The sequence below is a fragment of the Hippoglossus hippoglossus genome, chromosome 21 (assembly GCF_009819705.1).
Source record: "Hippoglossus hippoglossus isolate fHipHip1 chromosome 21, fHipHip1.pri, whole genome shotgun sequence".
NCBI lineage: Eukaryota > Metazoa > Chordata > Actinopteri > Pleuronectiformes > Pleuronectidae > Hippoglossus > Hippoglossus hippoglossus.
Window position 1 is genome coordinate 1592813 of NC_047171.1, and position 17640 is coordinate 1610452.

The 17640-nt window shown below is 45.5% G+C and overlaps 1 protein-coding gene and 1 long non-coding RNA gene across 3 annotated transcripts in view; one reads left to right on the forward strand and one right to left on the reverse strand.

The window, feature by feature from the left end:
• akap11 (A kinase (PRKA) anchor protein 11) overlaps positions 1-5689 on the forward strand; it is a 15151-nt gene extending 9462 nt beyond the window's left edge. The window contains 4 exon segments of the mRNA XM_034573541.1: positions 567-653; positions 2920-2966; positions 3660-3859; positions 4567-5689. Coding sequence (XP_034429432.1) covers positions 567-653; positions 2920-2966; positions 3660-3859; positions 4567-4752 — 520 coding nt within the window. The 3' untranslated portion in view covers positions 4753-5689.
• Positions 5690-6227: 538 nt separating this feature from the next.
• Positions 6228-7814, reverse strand: LOC117754579. 2 transcript variants are annotated; one of them, XR_004612469.1, is made up of 2 exons: positions 6583-7814; positions 6228-6548 (listed from the first exon to the last, which is right to left on the reverse strand). It is a non-coding gene; the product is annotated as an uncharacterized LOC117754579 (long non-coding RNA). The 2 variants fall into 2 exon arrangements; XR_004612470.1 differs by having other exon boundaries at positions 6228-6552.
• Positions 7815-17640: the final 9826 nt, after the last annotated feature.

Consider the following 17640-nt stretch of genomic DNA (forward strand, 5'->3'; position numbering starts at 1 on the left):
CTTGAGCAACAAATTGTCTCCATCAAAGTTAAAGATGAATCAGTGGAAAGCTCCTCACCTGACACTTAAAGGATTCTGACAAAAGTGATCATCAGTCTGAGTATTGTTGGTTTAAGCCTCATTACAGATGTTGTTATTTTAGAGAATGAGCTGAAGCTGCTTGATAGATCCTGATCTTTGTTTAACCTTAGTAGCTCTCATATCAGTCTGAGAAAGTCTCAACTGTAATAATATGAATTATAGACCGTACAAATCCTTAAATGCGTTTAAATATTAGGTCTTAAATGTGTTTATGTAGGTCTTAATTACGTCAACGTTCATTTAACGCTACTGCTGTTAAATTAGTACAATAATTTGGTTCTCCATGTGTTGTAGTTGTACCTTGATTTTAACCTCACCTGACATTTAGTTTTTTTTCCCAAATGTCTAGAAACCTCGTCACTCAGAGTCCAGTGTGTTTCGCAGATATGATCAATACAGAAGATAAAAGTGCTGAATACCTTCTGATCTTTGTCTCTCATGATGGTCAGTGTTAGAGCGGTGCGTTACCTGCCTTCTCTCTCCAGCAGCAATGGGAACAGCAGTAGCTGGAGCAGTCTGGGCCTGGAGGGGGAGGCGTGCGAGGAGCGCATGTCCTTCTCCCCCTCTGACAGGTTGGTCGTGGCTAACCTCCCAAAATAAAAGACCTGGGGGTTTCACCTAGAATGAGACAAACAAATAATCACTCAATTTACTAGACCGTAAGCAAGGAAGCACGTGACCGATCCATCGGCACAAAACTGAAACCAGAGAATTTCCTTCACTGTATGAAAATGATTTACCACATTGTACAATAGCATTTTGATTTGTACTTTGTCTCATTCTCGAAACCACCAGCCCCCTCGCATGACCACACCAAAGCTCTAAATATAAACAGGCTTTACACGGCATAAGCTTGTTGATGCTAACGTCAGCCTGTGATGTTTTGTTGCTCTACATTACTTGCATGCGATTTGGTTTCTTGATGGGATGATTTGTGGTGTTGTTGTATTTTGGGGGTTCTTGCCCTCGTTGCACCGATGCTGTTTGACAGTTTGAACCCACCGATAGTTTCAGATCAACCAGCTGATTTAACTCCTGCAGGTCTGACATCACAAGGCCTTGTTCTTTAAAACAACACACACACGATAATTGACGTGTTAAAGCTGCACTGCCAGACCCTTTATAAACATGCAGTGTTTTCTCAGGCCGGTGAATGTTCTTCCATTCATGCAGCCGCTTGTTTCAGGTAATAACGGTTATGCTCCTGTCAATCAACATGCTAATCGACATGAAGAGACTCCAGTGTCATGTCTTCACAGCACATGGAGTCAGTTTGGCAGCTGACGGCTCAGATGTCAGAGCGTCCCCACAAACGTCTGAACGCACCAACGTCTCCAAAGATCATTACCCAACAAATCATCAAGAGGGAACAAATATTCTCTGTAATAGAAAAATGATCTCATGAGAGTGTTTGCTTGTGGGCGGCTGCACAAAGTCTCTCGAGGTCAGTTATTCATTACAGTAAACATCTTTTTTATATATATATATGTATGAGTCTTGATTCAACGGCCACAAGTTCGGTCCCAGCCCTTCCCTTTGCTGCACGTCGTCCCCGTTTCACACACTGTCCTTTCAATACACGCCCCAAACAACATCTTTAAAACTGAGAATTTGTGCACATTGACATTGATACAGGTCTAATTTCAGTTGAAACCTGAGGGATTCCTTTAAAAATAGAAATGCTGCCACAGATTTCTTAATCTGAAAAGGGCTAAAACTACTGTTTCCTTTTGTCATTTGAAAAACATAAATGAACAGAAACAGAAAAGCGAGGACTGGACTGACCAGGTGCCGTCACCCTGCTGACATTTATATTTAAAACATAAATCTCACAAGGTTTATACCGTTTATAAAAGAACATGTAGAGCAATAGATTAGTTTGAGTGTTTATGATTTATCTCAGTAGTGTACAGGCAGTTCCTTTCCAGCCATTAGGTGGCAGGTTTCACACAGATACGGATTTGTGGTTAACTTACTTCTAAACATTAAAAACATAAGATATGTGTGAAATAAAGAAGCGAGTCACTGGGAGACGGCTTTTATCACACCCATTTATTGTTTCACCATCACCGTCGTGGCATTTGACAAAAATAGATTACAGGACAATTTGAAAAGAAAACAATACAAAAGCAGAACACACACAATAAACTAAATACTTCTATTTTCTCGAAGTATAAACTATATTTAGCTCCTAGTCACCAGCTACAGTAAATCCTTTACACGGTGGGTTTAAACAGTCACAGCACTAATGACCGTAGGTGATGACAGATCTGAGTTAACTCTGGTATTGTCTTGTGATGCATGACTTTGTAGTTGCCCCGTCTCTCTGTTTTGACAATGTCACGGCTGCTTCGTGATCCTGTTCATAAATGCAGTGAAATGTGAAAATCCATCCTCCTCCAGAAAAGAAAACAATGTGCTCGTATCGAGTCTGAGAGTCTGTAGCCGTGGGCTGTGTCAACAACACTGTGATTAACAATCCTCTCAAGTCGGAGAAATGACTGTTTACCTGTTGGCACGACACACGGCAAATATTTGCACAATTGACAAGAGAGATATTGAGCAGATTTTCACACATGAACTCTCAGACGCCGAATCTTAAACCGACAAAAGACACCGAGGCAGAAAAGTACATTTACTGGATCATAGAACAATATTGACTGGAAATATGCAGCATAGTTTCCTCAGTGTGTTAAGAGCTCTTTAGATCAGATGAATGAATGAAGTGCTTGTGTTAGCTGCTGTTAGCTAGAGCATGTTTATAGTTTATTCATGTCTCCTGTACATGCAGCCTTGTTTCCCTCCTCATTAACCTCTCTGACACTTCTCGTCCCCCAGTGACAACACAGAGGACAAGGAGGCTGAGGTCAAGGAGGAATCCAGCGGTAAGAACATTTCACCGCCTGCAGCTTCACCTTTGGAACAGACCGAACAGTTTGCACACTTTAGACAGCAGGGGAGGGGGAGCAGGGGAAAAGACGGGCCCCTCTGCTAATTTGAGGTCTTGTTCTTTCCACTCTTTGAGATTAAGAACAGTTGGACCAGATTTCAAACGGCTGTGTGTGTGTGTGTGTGTGTGTGTGTGTGTGTCTGGATTCGGGGGATTTCACCACCCCCATGTCCAGCCACTCATTCATCCCCTCCACTCCCTCCACAGTCTCTCACTCGGCGTCATGTGTGTTTCAAAGGCCTCGGTGAGGGGGGCCGGGGGGGCAGGGGGGCCGTCTAGTGGTGGGAGCGTGGGAACCCAGCTCTGACCAGCACTGGGCTAGGGGGGGGGGGGGGGGCACATTACCCACAGTGCATCTACATCCACACGAAGATGTACTGAGCTACACACTCACTCACTTGTGAACACGATATCTCAAGAAGCCCTTGAGGGAATTTCTTCAAATTCAGTACAAATGTTCAGTTGGTAGTTGAGGAGGAATTGATTAAATCATGGTGGTCGAAGGTCAAGGTCGGTGACCTCATATGATTCCGGAAAATAAATGTATGTGGGCTGAAACTGCACGGGTTGGTGGAGCCGAACAGCTGCAGGCTGAATAAAGAAAACAACAAATGTCTCCGTCCTGCAGGGACTCTGTGCGTGGACAGGACCCAGGTGCAGGCTCCCAGGACCGGACTGGTCGTAGTGAACTCGGACGTCAGGGAGCTCCGGCGCAGTCCTCAGCACGTCGGCCTGGATCCTCAGCTCAGGAGCATGTTGCAGTGGCTGGCAGCCTCCATGGCCGACATTCCCCAGATCCAGCTGAGTCCTGACAGAGAGCTGCAGCAGGTGACTGCCCTCAGGCCGCACACAACACGTTCAGTAACCACCGGCTCCCCAATGTGGTGTTTCTTATTAATCATTACCACTTCCTCTAACCGCGTCAGGTCAGAGAGAGACTCACTCTCATGTTGTTCGTTTTCAAGGTCAAACAGTCGTTATAGTGTTTGGTTTCCACTACACTTCACTTTGCTGTGGTTAAAAACAAAAAGGAGAAGTGATGATGAGAAAGACTCTCCCTCATCTTCTTCCTCTTTTTCCTCCTCTTACTCTTCTTCCTACTTTTCTTCTACCCCTTCTTCTTCTGCTGCTTCTTCATTGCAGTCGTCATACACTTCAAAAAGTTGAGTGTTCAGGTGTTCCAGCTCATTCAATTTGCAGATTTTATAATATAAATATATAATCTACATATTTATTCAATAAGGTTTTTGTTGACATGTTGATTCAACTGCATTTTACTTTATTGCTGAGTGTAATTTATACAAATGGGGTGAACAGAGATTTGACTTTGCACCTTCTCAACAGGTTGAACGTTTTTAACCTTCATGTAGTGAAGATGTATTCTTGTATTAGACTGACTCAGGTGAACCAAACAAACTGCAAACTACTATCCAACCATCCAAACCCATTTTCAGCAGAGCATCATCCCAGTTCATGTAAATTACAAATGATTTGCGATGGCGTTGTTGTGAATAATCACCTTTCCGACCCTTCAGCTCCCTGTGGTCGTCCAGAGGCTTCGGGAGAGGAGGTGGCGTGTGGGGGAGCTGCTGCACATGCTGCTGCGCTACTGTGAAGAGAGTCAGACGCACGTCGGCCAGTCCCGAGAGGAGGCCCTGCAGGGGGCCAGAGAACCACACCGCTCCCCGCCCCTCTTCCAGTGGCTCCTGGAGCACGCCTAGATCCTCATCCTCCTCTCCTCCTTCCTCTCCTCCTTCCTCTCCTCCTTCCTCTCCTCCTTCCTCTCCTCTCCTCTGCCTCTAGGTGGCGCCATACAAATCAGCCCATCCAACATCCTCTCATGAATGAGGGCAGCGAGTGTTTTGCATTGCATGCTGTGTCCAGGAGTGCTTCTGTTGTATTTCATTTCTCTTCCCACCTCCTGTTGTGCATTAACAGCATCAGGCGCTGATTCAGTGTCTTTCCCGCCCTCCTGCTGTTTTGATTTGAAGCCCTCACACCTTCTGCTGTCGTGTTTGAGCCACAGAAAGAAAGGGAGAGAGGAAAGAGAGAGGGAGAGGGAGAGGGAGAGAGAGACCCACCCCATGTGTCTCCAGACAGAGACAGAAATGTGAGTGAGCTGAGAGAAAGAGAATGTGTTTTTTGTTAGGGAATCCCCATCGCTGCCGGGCCGATGATGTCACCACACCCACGGCTCACCTCTTTGGTGGTGTTTCCACATGTTAAGAGACCAACTGTGCGCACATGTACACACACTGCGGCACACCACACCCTCGTATTATCAGAGGGGAATCCAAGAAACACTGATACTCATCCACATCTGACCATTATTCCCCTGTAGTATTCCATTATTGTATTAAATCGCTCAGACCTGACTGTACTCACAGTTTCTCTGGGATCCTGAAGGAGTTAGACGCAGGTTTAATGAACACATATGACCAATATGCTGCCGGACGTCAGAGGTCTTCGTGGGTCGGCGGGTTGTGGATTTTGTCGCAATAACTGATCTGAGTCAGGACTGAATTCCGCTCTGTGGTTTTATTCTGGTGTGACGGTGAGAAAAGCAGCAAGTGGATCCAAACGAGAGTATTAATGAGACTCCAGAGCCGTGTTCTCCTCAGAAAACTGAACTCCAGCTTATTGTAGTCAAATCAGTTTCTGAAATTTAGACACAAATTTTAAAAACATGTAAAGATGCAGTTTATATCACTCAGTTGTGCACAGAACCGAACAGGACTCTGTTATCTTTATAAATTAGTCTCTGAAGCATAGAAACCAACTATTTGACTTCATATGACCTAATTGATCCCCATCATGTGTGTTCTCCTCGTTAAGGCTCAGTTATGCTCAACGTTGGACACGTGTATAGAAACAGTCGGAGCAGATCGACCTCGGGTCAGTTTTGGTCCAGTTGGGACACGTTGGACCCATGAAGACCTCGGCGTCACAAACAGAACAAGATGCTGTTGAAGCCGTACAACTCATCTTTAAGTACATTTTACGATGCTGTCGTTTTGCGTTGATGATCCCGTGAGTCTGATTTCTCAGAAAGCACTTGATGAAGTTGCCTCTTGCCTGTATCGGTATTTCTGTGTTATCTCAAAACCGTAACACTGCTGCCATGGCAACAATCTCCTCGGTTGTCAAACTTAGTAAAGAACTTAGAGTGGATGATGTTTACCTCGAGCGCTCTGTGTTTAAAAGTCTATTTTTTTGAAGGTATCTAATCAAACATGAAATGCTGCTCAAAGCTGAGAAAGAAGCCATGATTCTGGCTCATCGTTGCCAAATGAAGCTCGTAAGGTGACTCTCCTCCTCAGTACGTGTGAGACTCGGTGTCCGTGGCCCTCGTCCGGATCAGGGGAAGATCCAGTGACGCAGGCGCTGGATCTTTTAGTAATTAAAGACGCTGGTCCCAGTCTGCACCTCCGCAACCACGAAGCAACAACACGCTCATAGCTCGGGCCTGGACTCACACACTGTGTCACCCACGCTTCAGTCACCTTGTGGAATGAAGCTCTCTGAATACCGCAACTTCCACACAGCACTACCCCCCCCCCATCACACACCCTGGTTACTCACCAGGCTCCATGTGTACGTCTACACGCACAGCACTACCAGCAACTTGCTGACATGCACTTTTTGTTTAGATTGTTTGTGATTTGGCCGAAGAGAGAGGAAGTTGTCAGCGCTGCCCTCAGACCTGGTCCTGGCCCCGCCCCCCCCCCACTTACAGAAAGATTACTGGGACACATACTGGTTTTTGTATTTGTTTTCTCGAGGGACCTAAAGATAACCCGATGCTACGAGGTCCTCACGTTTCTAACCATTAGTTTCCTCCCTTGGTTTGAATCCCTGTAACGCCCCACGGCCTCTCGTCTGTTATCTCTATGAACTAGGTGTTGTTGGCGGTGTTCACCTGCATGGCTGAATCTTCAGTGACGTTTGAAACTCAGCGTTCTTCTTCTCGATGTATTGGCCTCTTCTCACTGAGCTGATTCCTCCGTGTTCTCCCTGCTGATCAGTCTGTCGCCGCTTCATCTCTCGGCTGCCGAACATTTAATCCTAAAGGTCTTCGTCCTGTATGATGGAAATCAATTCATCACAGAATCCACTATTCAGAGCAAACTAAAAGTTTTACTCCAGTTAATCCTACTATTGAAACAACAGTAGAAACAGGATGTGAAGTATTAACCTGAGGAGAGCGAGTGCAGATATGTTGGTTTACATGAAGGGATGTATTCATGAAGAGAGCATCACAGTGTATAAATACATTCTGCCCCCGTGTGAAAGTTGTTCACGTAGGACTTTCCCTGGTTTTTTCCAGCCGCCTCCTCCCTGTTCTTATTCTTTTCTTTCTTTATCTACATTCCTGCTCATCCCAGACGACCTATAGCTCGATATCGTTGTTCTTGTGAAAGCTGAATGTGAAACTGCAGAGACTCGACTCCATTTAGAAGCAGATGCTGTCAGATCTCTTTTGCTCCCGTCGTTCCCAGTGTTGATTTCTGCGTCTCTGCCACAGGAAAATTAAAAAAAGAATTAAAAAAAAAAAAGAGACCGAGACCTCAGCTCCTCTCACTTCTGTATTTTTCCCGCTTCCTTGTAAAATCCTGCCAAAATAACAGATATTTAATAAATTATGTAAGTTATATAACAGTGAGTTCACTACTTGTTCTCCCTCGTGGCATTGCTGAATAGTTTACACATTCTAAGCTTGAAGTCAGAAACTCTGAATTTGTTTATGTTGAAGCTTGGTGTGATAATAAAGCTTTTTCATGTGCTCTTATTCTGTGTGTCGCCTTTTTAATGGAACCATCACGTCATCGTATCTTCATGTTTGAAATGATTTGTTTCAGTCCATAAATAGATGATCAAGTAATTACTGTTACTGGTGAACGTGACCTGATTAGAGCTTTTATTATTACATGCAGTATATTTAGCAGATACTTCATGTGAAATGCAGGACTTGTAATATCTTGGATTTCATTTCTCTAATTGAACTAAAGCCTCTGAGCTCTTTTTCTTTCTTAAACTTCTCTGATGATTCACTCGGTTAATTCAGAATTGACGCAACCTGAGGAAACCTGAAAATAGTCATCAATTTCAGCAGAAAACTTCACCACATCAAAGTTTCCCCGTCAGAGAAACACGGAGGATTAAAACTCTTCTGTTTCTCTGTCGTCTGCTCGTAAATGTGAAGATGAAGGAGAACGCTGACTTCAGGGATTCGCTCCGAGCGATTAAAGGCTTGGTTTACCAGCCGAGGATAATTCTGCTCTTTACTGTTACCTGTGCTGCAGGTGCCAAAGGAAACAGGGGATGTGTGAGCCGGTCTCAATAACAGTGCTACACAGGCCCTGATTACACCACAGCCACACAGAACAGCCATTGTTGCCGTGTGATTAAACTGTGCCACACAGGAACAAATGTGTGGTGAGGTCATGTTCTCTACGAGGCACCTGTCAGCATGCAGCTCCGTGTGTGGTGGATAAATGGAGGTGTGTGTCTGTCATGGAGGCAGAGGACAGTGGGAGGGAGGGAGGGAGGGAGGTGTGGATTCCTAATTGCTGGTTGTTTCGTGATACAGGAGGCGAAGAATGTCTGACGAGCACATCTCTGATCTCCTGAGCGGCAACGAGCCTGTCGACAGGAGGCCTCCAGATGCAGCCTTACATGGAGACGCAGCTGCCTGAGGCTGTGGGCGACCTGACCTGAGTGACATCTTCAGAGCAGGCTTCAAATTAGGGGGATAAGAGGGTGTGTGGGTGTGTGCACGGAGATAGAGATCTCTGCAAAGAGAGAAAGAAGAAAAAATAAAGAGCGGGGTTACTGAGAAAAACAGAACGAGTGGGATTTCCTGTTTCTGAGCGACATCTTTCATCCCACTGAGTCAGATTGTCAGATTGTGAGACAAAGGCCAAAGAGGCTAATGTTGTAAAGCTAATTCTGTCAAATCAGGCGGCAGGATGTATTTTATTTTAAGACGTCTCATTCATGCTATTGTCTTATTTATCATATTTGAATTATGCGTCATTCATTATTTTCATGGCTGGACCGCGCCCAGGGATGCAGCAGTGAGGTAAAAGTAAAAATAAATGGGGAAAGTCCCGTCACTGAACCGATGCGGGTACAAACCAAAAACATTTCAACATGCACGGGGCATTTTAAGTGAAAACTTTAGAACATGGTCACTGTGATTGGTTTATTATTGATGCAGAGCGACAACGAGCAAGTAAAGAATCAGTGTGTTGCTAATGCAGAGTGAGAGAAGCTCAAGGTTCACTCAGTAAAGTATGACCCAATCAGTTTATATTTCCTGTCTGCGAAAACAATCAACCTTCCTCCGTGACCTTGGGGAAAGTTGCTAAACTAAAGAATCTCAACTAACTAGTTTTCAGCTGCTTCACACAAGATCAAGAAAATGAAGTATAATGAAAACAATAATGAGAACCTGAGCTCATCAGGTCTCAAATTACAAAGTGCTTCACAAGGCAACAATTAAAACAAATCATAATCATTAGAATCAGAGAATAGTTATAAAAGTTAAATTAGAATTCAAGTCAAATCCGGAAAGCCCCTCCAATCATTTTACATCTATTTTAAAGTTAGTTTAGTTTAATTTATCAAATCTTCTGTCTCATTTACTTGATTTTATATGTTTTTATATTGATATTTATATTTATTGTTGCACTACTTTCTTTTTATCCATCCATGATAACAGCCTCTGTCCCGTCTTTAATGTGCTATGATAAAAGATTATATGAGTAACATAATAATAATAATAATCATCATCATCATTATCATCATGATAATACATTCTATTCATTTGCAAGTTTAAAAATACTCAAAGACACTTTCAGGATTAGACAAAATGCAGACAGATAAAAAGAACTAGAATATAAATATAAGATACACGTCATAATCAAACATTAAAAGCAGATCGATTTTTGAGCAGTTTTAAATCTGAGGTGGACGTAATATTTTAATGACATTTCATGAAACAAATAAAAACAAAACCCATATCACACCAGTCTATGAGGAGTAATAATCCCAGTCATGGATCAAAGCCTCTCCGGTGAACTCTGATTCCTTAATGCAGCCATAAACATCATCATGGGCGCGCACAGTTATTATTTTATGACAATTATCTCCACGTGATAAAACCCTCGGCTCCTCTTCTTGTCTGAGGCAGGTAGGTTATCGCTTCGTGTCCCGGAGCTGCTGAGGAAGTGTCCAGTGGGCGAGTGACACAGACAAACTGATAATTGCATCACGTCAGCTGATGCTGCAACTGACCACGGCTGAGTGAGTGTCCGGGAGGAAACTCGTAGAGGACCACGACCACGGAATCAAACATTACGACAGATCCACAGAGGAGAAGCCACAGGAATGTAAGACACACACGTCACACACACACACGTCACACACACACACACACACGTCACACACACACACACACACACACACATTATCGTCTCTACAAGCCGTGCATTGCAGTTATTGTGCAGAAAACCATCAGTCAGCAATAAAGTGAGACAGACCGGGGCCCGATGAGAGCACCCCCCTCAGGCTGTTCATCGGCAGGGTGGGTTGATGTCTTTGCCACACACAGACACACACAGACACACACACACACACACACACACACACACACACACAGACACACACACACACACAGACACACACACACACACACTTGTCCCTAGCCCCTAAACCAAATCTTAACCCTCTAGCAACTCTTTGAATTTGAGGGGACAAAGTCAAAATGTCCTCACAATGATGGTATTGAACCAATATTGACCCTCAAAACAAAAGACACACACGCACACACACACACACTGTCTCTGGCATAAGATAGGCTTGGTGCACCCCCCCCCCTGCTGACATCACTTCCCTCCCAACAGCAACAAACGCAGGGGTTGTTGGGAGAGTCCACTGGATGAGGGAGAGGGGGGGGGGGGGGGCTGTTGAGTCAAGCACATGGAATCTGTGATACTGAGCTGGGCTTTGTGTTGCTGAGGGGAAAACCAGCTACATCATCGTCTTCTGTTGACTCCGGTTCTCTGAAGAACTTCTCCTTTGTGTCTCCTCTTTGTTCCCGATGCTCCTCCTCCCATCAGACTAATAGGTGTGAGCGGCTCCCGAGCCAAAGGGCCTGAATCACGGAGGTGTGAGGTCACGCCGGATGACGTACGCCGCCCGTAGCGTCCGGAGCGATGAGGCGCGTCGCCGCTTCCAGCTTCCAACATCAAAGCTGATTGAGAAATGACGTTTCCTCCCGGAGCCGGGGATCAGATGTTGTTGGGCGGCGGCGGCGGCGGCGGCGGCAGCTCGGCAGGATCCTCACGATACGACTGTTCCCCGACACTGAAAACGTTCATCCAGTGGAAAATCAAATTGTTCAAAACCTTTCTGCAAATTGGAAAACATGGAAAGTATTTCTCCCCCCCCCCCCCCACAACATCCAACTTTCCCCTGGATTCGTGAAAGACGGGTATTTAAGTAATTTTACATGACGCAGCTCCACCACCTGCACCTTGTCTGGATTTAAAACGCATTACTGTAGCTGAACGTTTTGTTTATGCTAAGCTACTTAATGAGCCACTTATTTCTTCATCCTGTTACGTCTGGAACATCCTGTTTTCGAGCGCGCTGCCCTGACGTGACCTCACAGGCCTTCGGATGAGTTCACCTCGTGCTGACATCATGCTCCTCACGTCTTCTTCGTATCTCAAACACCATTTTACTCCTGGTTCTATAAAAACTCATTCTTTAACTTTCTGCTCTTGATCCATCCATCCTTTAGTCGTCTAGCTCAACTGTTTAATTACGTTTAGCTAACTTCAGTTGACAGTTATACCATACTTCTCGCAATTACTTTCAACTATTTAAACTGTTTATTCGCACATTAATGATCCGTTTAAACCTTGATTATCCACTATATGTATTTGAAATGCTAGTGAAATAAGTTGAACTATCTATTTGAACCTTTTGTTCATTTCTTTTCACTTGGGTTCAGTTTGTACTGCTGGTACTTTATAGCCAGTGTACTCTAAGTGGATATACAGTACTTCTAAATTTGATCATACATCTTTTAAAGTACCTCCCTGGAGAAGTATTTTAATCCCTTATTCAAAAACAGATCAGATATCTCTGTGTGCTGTTTTCGCTGATGTCACGGCAACAGAAGTTGTGGTGGACTTCCTTAATCCTGTTGACTTTACGATTGAGGTCAGCACCATAATGAAAGATCCCACAGAGTCACCGCTCGTCTTTCAGGACCTGAGCGCAGCGGCACCCGGGACATTTCCCTGCTATTGTGAGGCTGTTTCCAGGGGCGACCACACAGTGATGCTGCAGCCGCGAGGGCGTGAAATCGGCAGGTATTCACAATACCTCCGACAGTTTGGCTCCCGGGGCAACGGTGACCCTGTAAAGTATCAGCGTGGGAGCGAGGGAAGGAGGCGTTGAGGAAAGAGAGCGAGAGATAAGAGCTCACGGGAGGGAACAGCTGAATCATGTTGAAATTATGAGTGTTTATCTGAAACCAGTTGGAACAGAGCAGGGGTGGAAATATCGGAGTCAAGAGGTTCCACTGGTGTTTCCCAAAGACCAACAGCTCTGTTGTGACTGTGGTGATTGGAAACAGCAGCTGGTGCTCGGTGGACCTGGTAACGTGGTAAATAGCATTAGGTATTATCTGTGGACGAGAGCAGCGAGCGTCTGACTCACAGAAACAACAAGCGTCCCTCAGCTGGTGAACTCTCTTGTTCCCACCCTGGAGGAAGAGAAAACAGCCAGGGCGAGTTTTCGCTGTTTAATTGAAGTCGTGTTGCTTCATCTGCTGTTGTGTCTGCGCTCATCGTTCTGTCTGATTACACCCACTGCTGTATTGACTCAGGTGTGTGCGTACGTTTCTGGCTGTGACAGACGGCTCATTCGTGAGGAAACATCTTGACGTCTTGCTTCCTCCACACCCACGGCCACCTTGGCGATGACAGTGCGGTCTGCGCCCTCGGGCCGGCGCCAGCCCACTTTGATGTGGCCGCAGAGAGGAAGGGGAGGTCAGGTCCCGGAGATCCTGACATGGTCAACTGAATGAGAAGTGGGTTCTGCTGATGTCATCGTCAGTGCTGCCCAAGACTTTGTGCTCTTTCTCCAACGCTGCGCTCGTCCGCATCCTCCTCTTCTTCTTTCTCAGCCTCGGTCGATGGCAGGAAAACTGGCAACGAAGAACCTGAATGAATGCGTCACCAAAGAGAGGCAAGGTTCAGGGCAGAACCTTTAAAGGTCGTCCAAGATGTTAAATTTACAAAGCGTGCGTCACTTATTTTCTCATTTGTGCATCTTTGGCTCAATCCACACTCTTCTTCTTAATAAACCTGTGTAAGAAACTCCACCCAGGTCACCACACGTCACATCGTCACCCGAAAAATCTCCCCACTATGTCTTGTTTGGCCAGTCGGCCATGTGATGTAAGATGGAGGGATGAGAGGAAGACGGGGGGCGAAGAGGAAGGAGGGTGACAGGACGTAGGAGCTCTGGGCGAGCGCTGACAGACTCACTGTTTAACCTTGGACAAGTGTGTGTGGGGGGGGGGGGGGCTCCGAGCGGGGGAGCGACATCTGTGTTCACACGTGTTTTAAACAGTTAAAGATTCACTGAGCGAATGTCGGTTTGTGGGAGTGTACACAACATACATGTTAGCGTGAGTCTTATTTTTAGCCGTGTTAGCATCGTGGGTGAAGTTCGTCAGTGGTCGGACTCAAACAGCTCAACAACTACGTGAATGGTTGCCCATCGACTTTGGTAAAGATATGCATGGCCTCTGATTTTTCCTGCAGCGCCACCTTCAGGTCAAAGTTTTCACTTATTCTATTTGTCAGACATGCATGGTTCCCAAAGGATGAACCCGGACTTTCCTACGAGCGCCACCTTGAGGGTTTGTGTGAAATGTCCCGACAAGTAGAGACAATGGAGCACAAATAGGTCATAAACCCCGCCTCCTCCATGTTAGCAGACGGGACATGGACCGTACAAAAGGTCAAGCAGGACCTCGATACCACAGCTCCATCCCCCGATCACTACTGCACAGACTGTGGGGCTGAATTATGTTATTGCCACCAGATGGCAGTGTTCGTGTCGGGGATATTTGGGCTTCATTTGTAGATGGTGGGAGGAAGTGAACACATGCTGTTGATCTTTGTTTACACTCTATTGTACTGACGTGAAATCTTACTCCCTCCCAGATGAACATGTACTCTGAACTTTGTTGAATCCTCGAGTATCATCATCAGGTCAAAAGATAATAATCTGTCCATTTTATAAAGGAATAAATTCAATGATATGTGACAAAAGCTCAATTAAGTCACTGACATCAACCTCGGCAGGCGTGGTCACGTGACCCCTCCCCCCGCTTGTTCCCACGCGCTGCCACTCCAGAGGAAATCCAAGGAGCGCCACAAGTCTACGTACAGATAAATCCTCCACTGAGATGCAACCCTGGTCGTGTCACTTGTCGTTTTAGCGTGTTTCCCTGCACACGGCCCAGAAGAGGCTGCTTTGATCTTGCGTTCGGGCCGACGCTCCCACACACACCAGCTGAAACAGGATCTGCCTAATGGTCTGGAATATCCCTGTTTGGGCCGATCATTGCTCCCCTTTTCTTTTCAAATGTGTAGTTTTGATAAAACCGCAGGACGGTGTGATGTGACTGGAGAGGTGGCGGTGGCGGAGGGGGAGTGGGGTGTAAACATTGGGGTTGCTATGGGCGGCGGGGGGGGGAAAGAAGTGTGTGTGTGTGTGTGTGTGTGTGTGTGTGTGTGACTTGAAATGACCTTCTCACCACAGAGGATGTGGGAGCGAGGGAGAAAGACGATTCTCTGCTCTTTGTGCAGTGAGCAGATAAAAGAAACCAGTAAAAAGTAGTGGAAAAAACTCTGGGCTGGTTCTACCTTAGATGTTCCACGTCCGACTGGAGCGTGAGGATTCCTGAGGAACCCTGTGGTTGTTTCAAACACTAATGCAACAGCTGTGCCCAGGATCCGTGCCATCGAGCACTTATGCCAGGCTGCAGCTTCAACCATATCCTCATATTTGGCTTCTTTAATTCCTGCATTTCCACCCTTCTGGTTTCAAAACAGGCTGAATCCAGTGGAAACACGCTGGTTTCTCTCTGAAGCTGAAATAGCCGAGCGGCACCGTGTTCACCGTGACTCCACAGTCCCTGAACCTTCACCCTTGACCTCAACTCCTCAGACGAGACAAGTGTGAGGTTTAGGGTGAGTTCGAGGTCACGGTTAACTCGGAATGCTCTTAAAAACCAGAGATAATCCGCTGCTCATAACACTGGAAGAGTTGGCCGGTGGCAAAGGTAAACACCCTGTCTCAAGTTTTATCTTTGCACGCTGTTACACGGGCACGTTTGTATTCATCTCTCTCTCTCTCCACTTCTACTTTACCTCTCTTCACCCTTTCTCATTCATGCTTGCTCTCCTCTTTCCTTCCTTCTCCTCTCCCTGCAGCTACAGGGCTTTTGGCGGCCTGTCATCATCTGAACCAGGATCAGGTTCCACTCGCTGGCAGCTGCATGCAGCACAACACAGGGGCATGGAGAGGGTCCAGACACGCTCTCCCTGTGCACGCGTGAGGAGCGAGCAAATTACGAATAAAAGTGCAACGCAACCCAAACACACGTTAACCTGCAAGTCTGCACAACGCTGCCTGCGTTCTTTTCTGCCGCAGCATCGAGCTTCTGGAGTCCTGGAGGAAAATTGCTGAGGGCACAGGAAACCCACAGCTAAACTCACATTCTCACGGTGTAGTAATGACCCCTGGCTGAGAGGAGAGCACTTCATGGTACCACATCCACAGCTGAGGCCAAGATCAGGCCACGGCCAGCCAAGAGCGGGAGGTCGCTGGAGCCGTGACACGGGTTCAAAAGGTCTCCCGGGAAAACAGGAGGTCTGCATCCTCGCTGTGTTCGCTCTGCACCAACGTCAGCAGAAAGTTCTGGCCGGGCTCAGGCTCCAGTTCTCGCTCGACGATTCAGAAGCAAAACATCCAAAGAGGCAGTTCTATAGAAATGTTGTAAAAAAACGAGCACAAGAGTGAGAGTGAGGGGAGAATGTGGTTGTACTACTACATAACCAAAATCATGTGTGTGGTTTCATGAAGTTAGAAAGCCCATAATGATGGAGTATTAAATGATTGTAGCGCCATGAGGTTTGATGGTTTTGGGTGGGGGTTGGGTGTAGGGGGGGTGGGGGGGGGGAGGGCACATATAAAAAGACAGCTTTCTCCCATGAACTCCTCTGGCACCTAGAAATTCACTTGGATTTCGCAAACTCACCAAACCTACTACAACCCCCCCCCCTCTCTCCTATTGTCACCGCTTCTCCCTAAAATAACTCGTGTTGCTAAAGGAGGCTGATTTTCTGCTGGGCTTTCAAACACCACGCTGTTGTTCTGCTGGCAGCGGGGAAACGGCCGAGGTCAGGGAGGTCGAGCGGGAGCCGCTGCCGTGTTTAGATGCTGCAACAGCCACGATATGTGACCGCGGGCCTGAGTGTGGACACTCGGCCTTAATGAGGTGGTCTAGTTTTACCGTGTGACAGTATCTTATTGTACATTTGTGAAGAATGTACATGTAAGCGGACTATAATGGGAGATGTGAATTAATAGCATCATGCTGTTTGTTTTTCTCGGAGGTTGAAGCTGTGACACAGAGTTTCCGTTCCAGCGACAGAGGACACAGCGATTCTTCTCAGTCCTCTGAAGCTGTATTATTCAATATCTTAACGATGGATACGATGATGAAAGTTTCACTCACACACAAATAAATCCACAGGGAGTGAATCACCTGACTCTGCAGGCCGACGCCGTCCAGATGAATCGTGACCACAACTTTTTGATTTGATGAAGAAATCAAAAAGGTATTCTAAAATCTGAAAGCAGCAGAACATTTTTATTTCCCTTAAAAACACATGGGGAAGTAGATCTGTATCTGTAGGTGGAATACTACATTGACCTACATATTAACTGATTTATTAATAGTTTATTGATTTTTGTATGAAAGTAGTCTCCAGTTAAATATTATTTTTTGTATTTGATTATATTATTTATTGTGTTTGTTGTAGTTAGGGATGATGATGATGATGATTGTTATTATGAGTATTAGTATCACTATTAATATTAAAATTAGTCTTAGTTTTAGTAATAGTAATATAATTAGTACTACTACCAGTAACAGCTGCAGTTGTAGTAGTAGAAATGTGATGATGATTGTTATTATCATTATTATTAGGCTAGTAGTAGTAGTAGTAGTAGTTGTTGTAGTAATATTAATAGTAGTAGTAATTATTATTATTATTTGTAGTATTAGCCTTGTTATTAGTAGTAGTAGTAGTATGATTTTTATCATAATCAATAATTGTATTAGGATGATGATTAGTATTACTAGTAGTAGACTAGTCCTAGTAGTAGTATAGTAGTAGTAATATTACCAGTATCATTTACAACATGTGGTTGTTTTTGTATGTTGTAAACTTTTATTATGTTTTCCTGCAGTGCATCCGAACACTAAACCTCCGTGCGTGCGCGTGTGT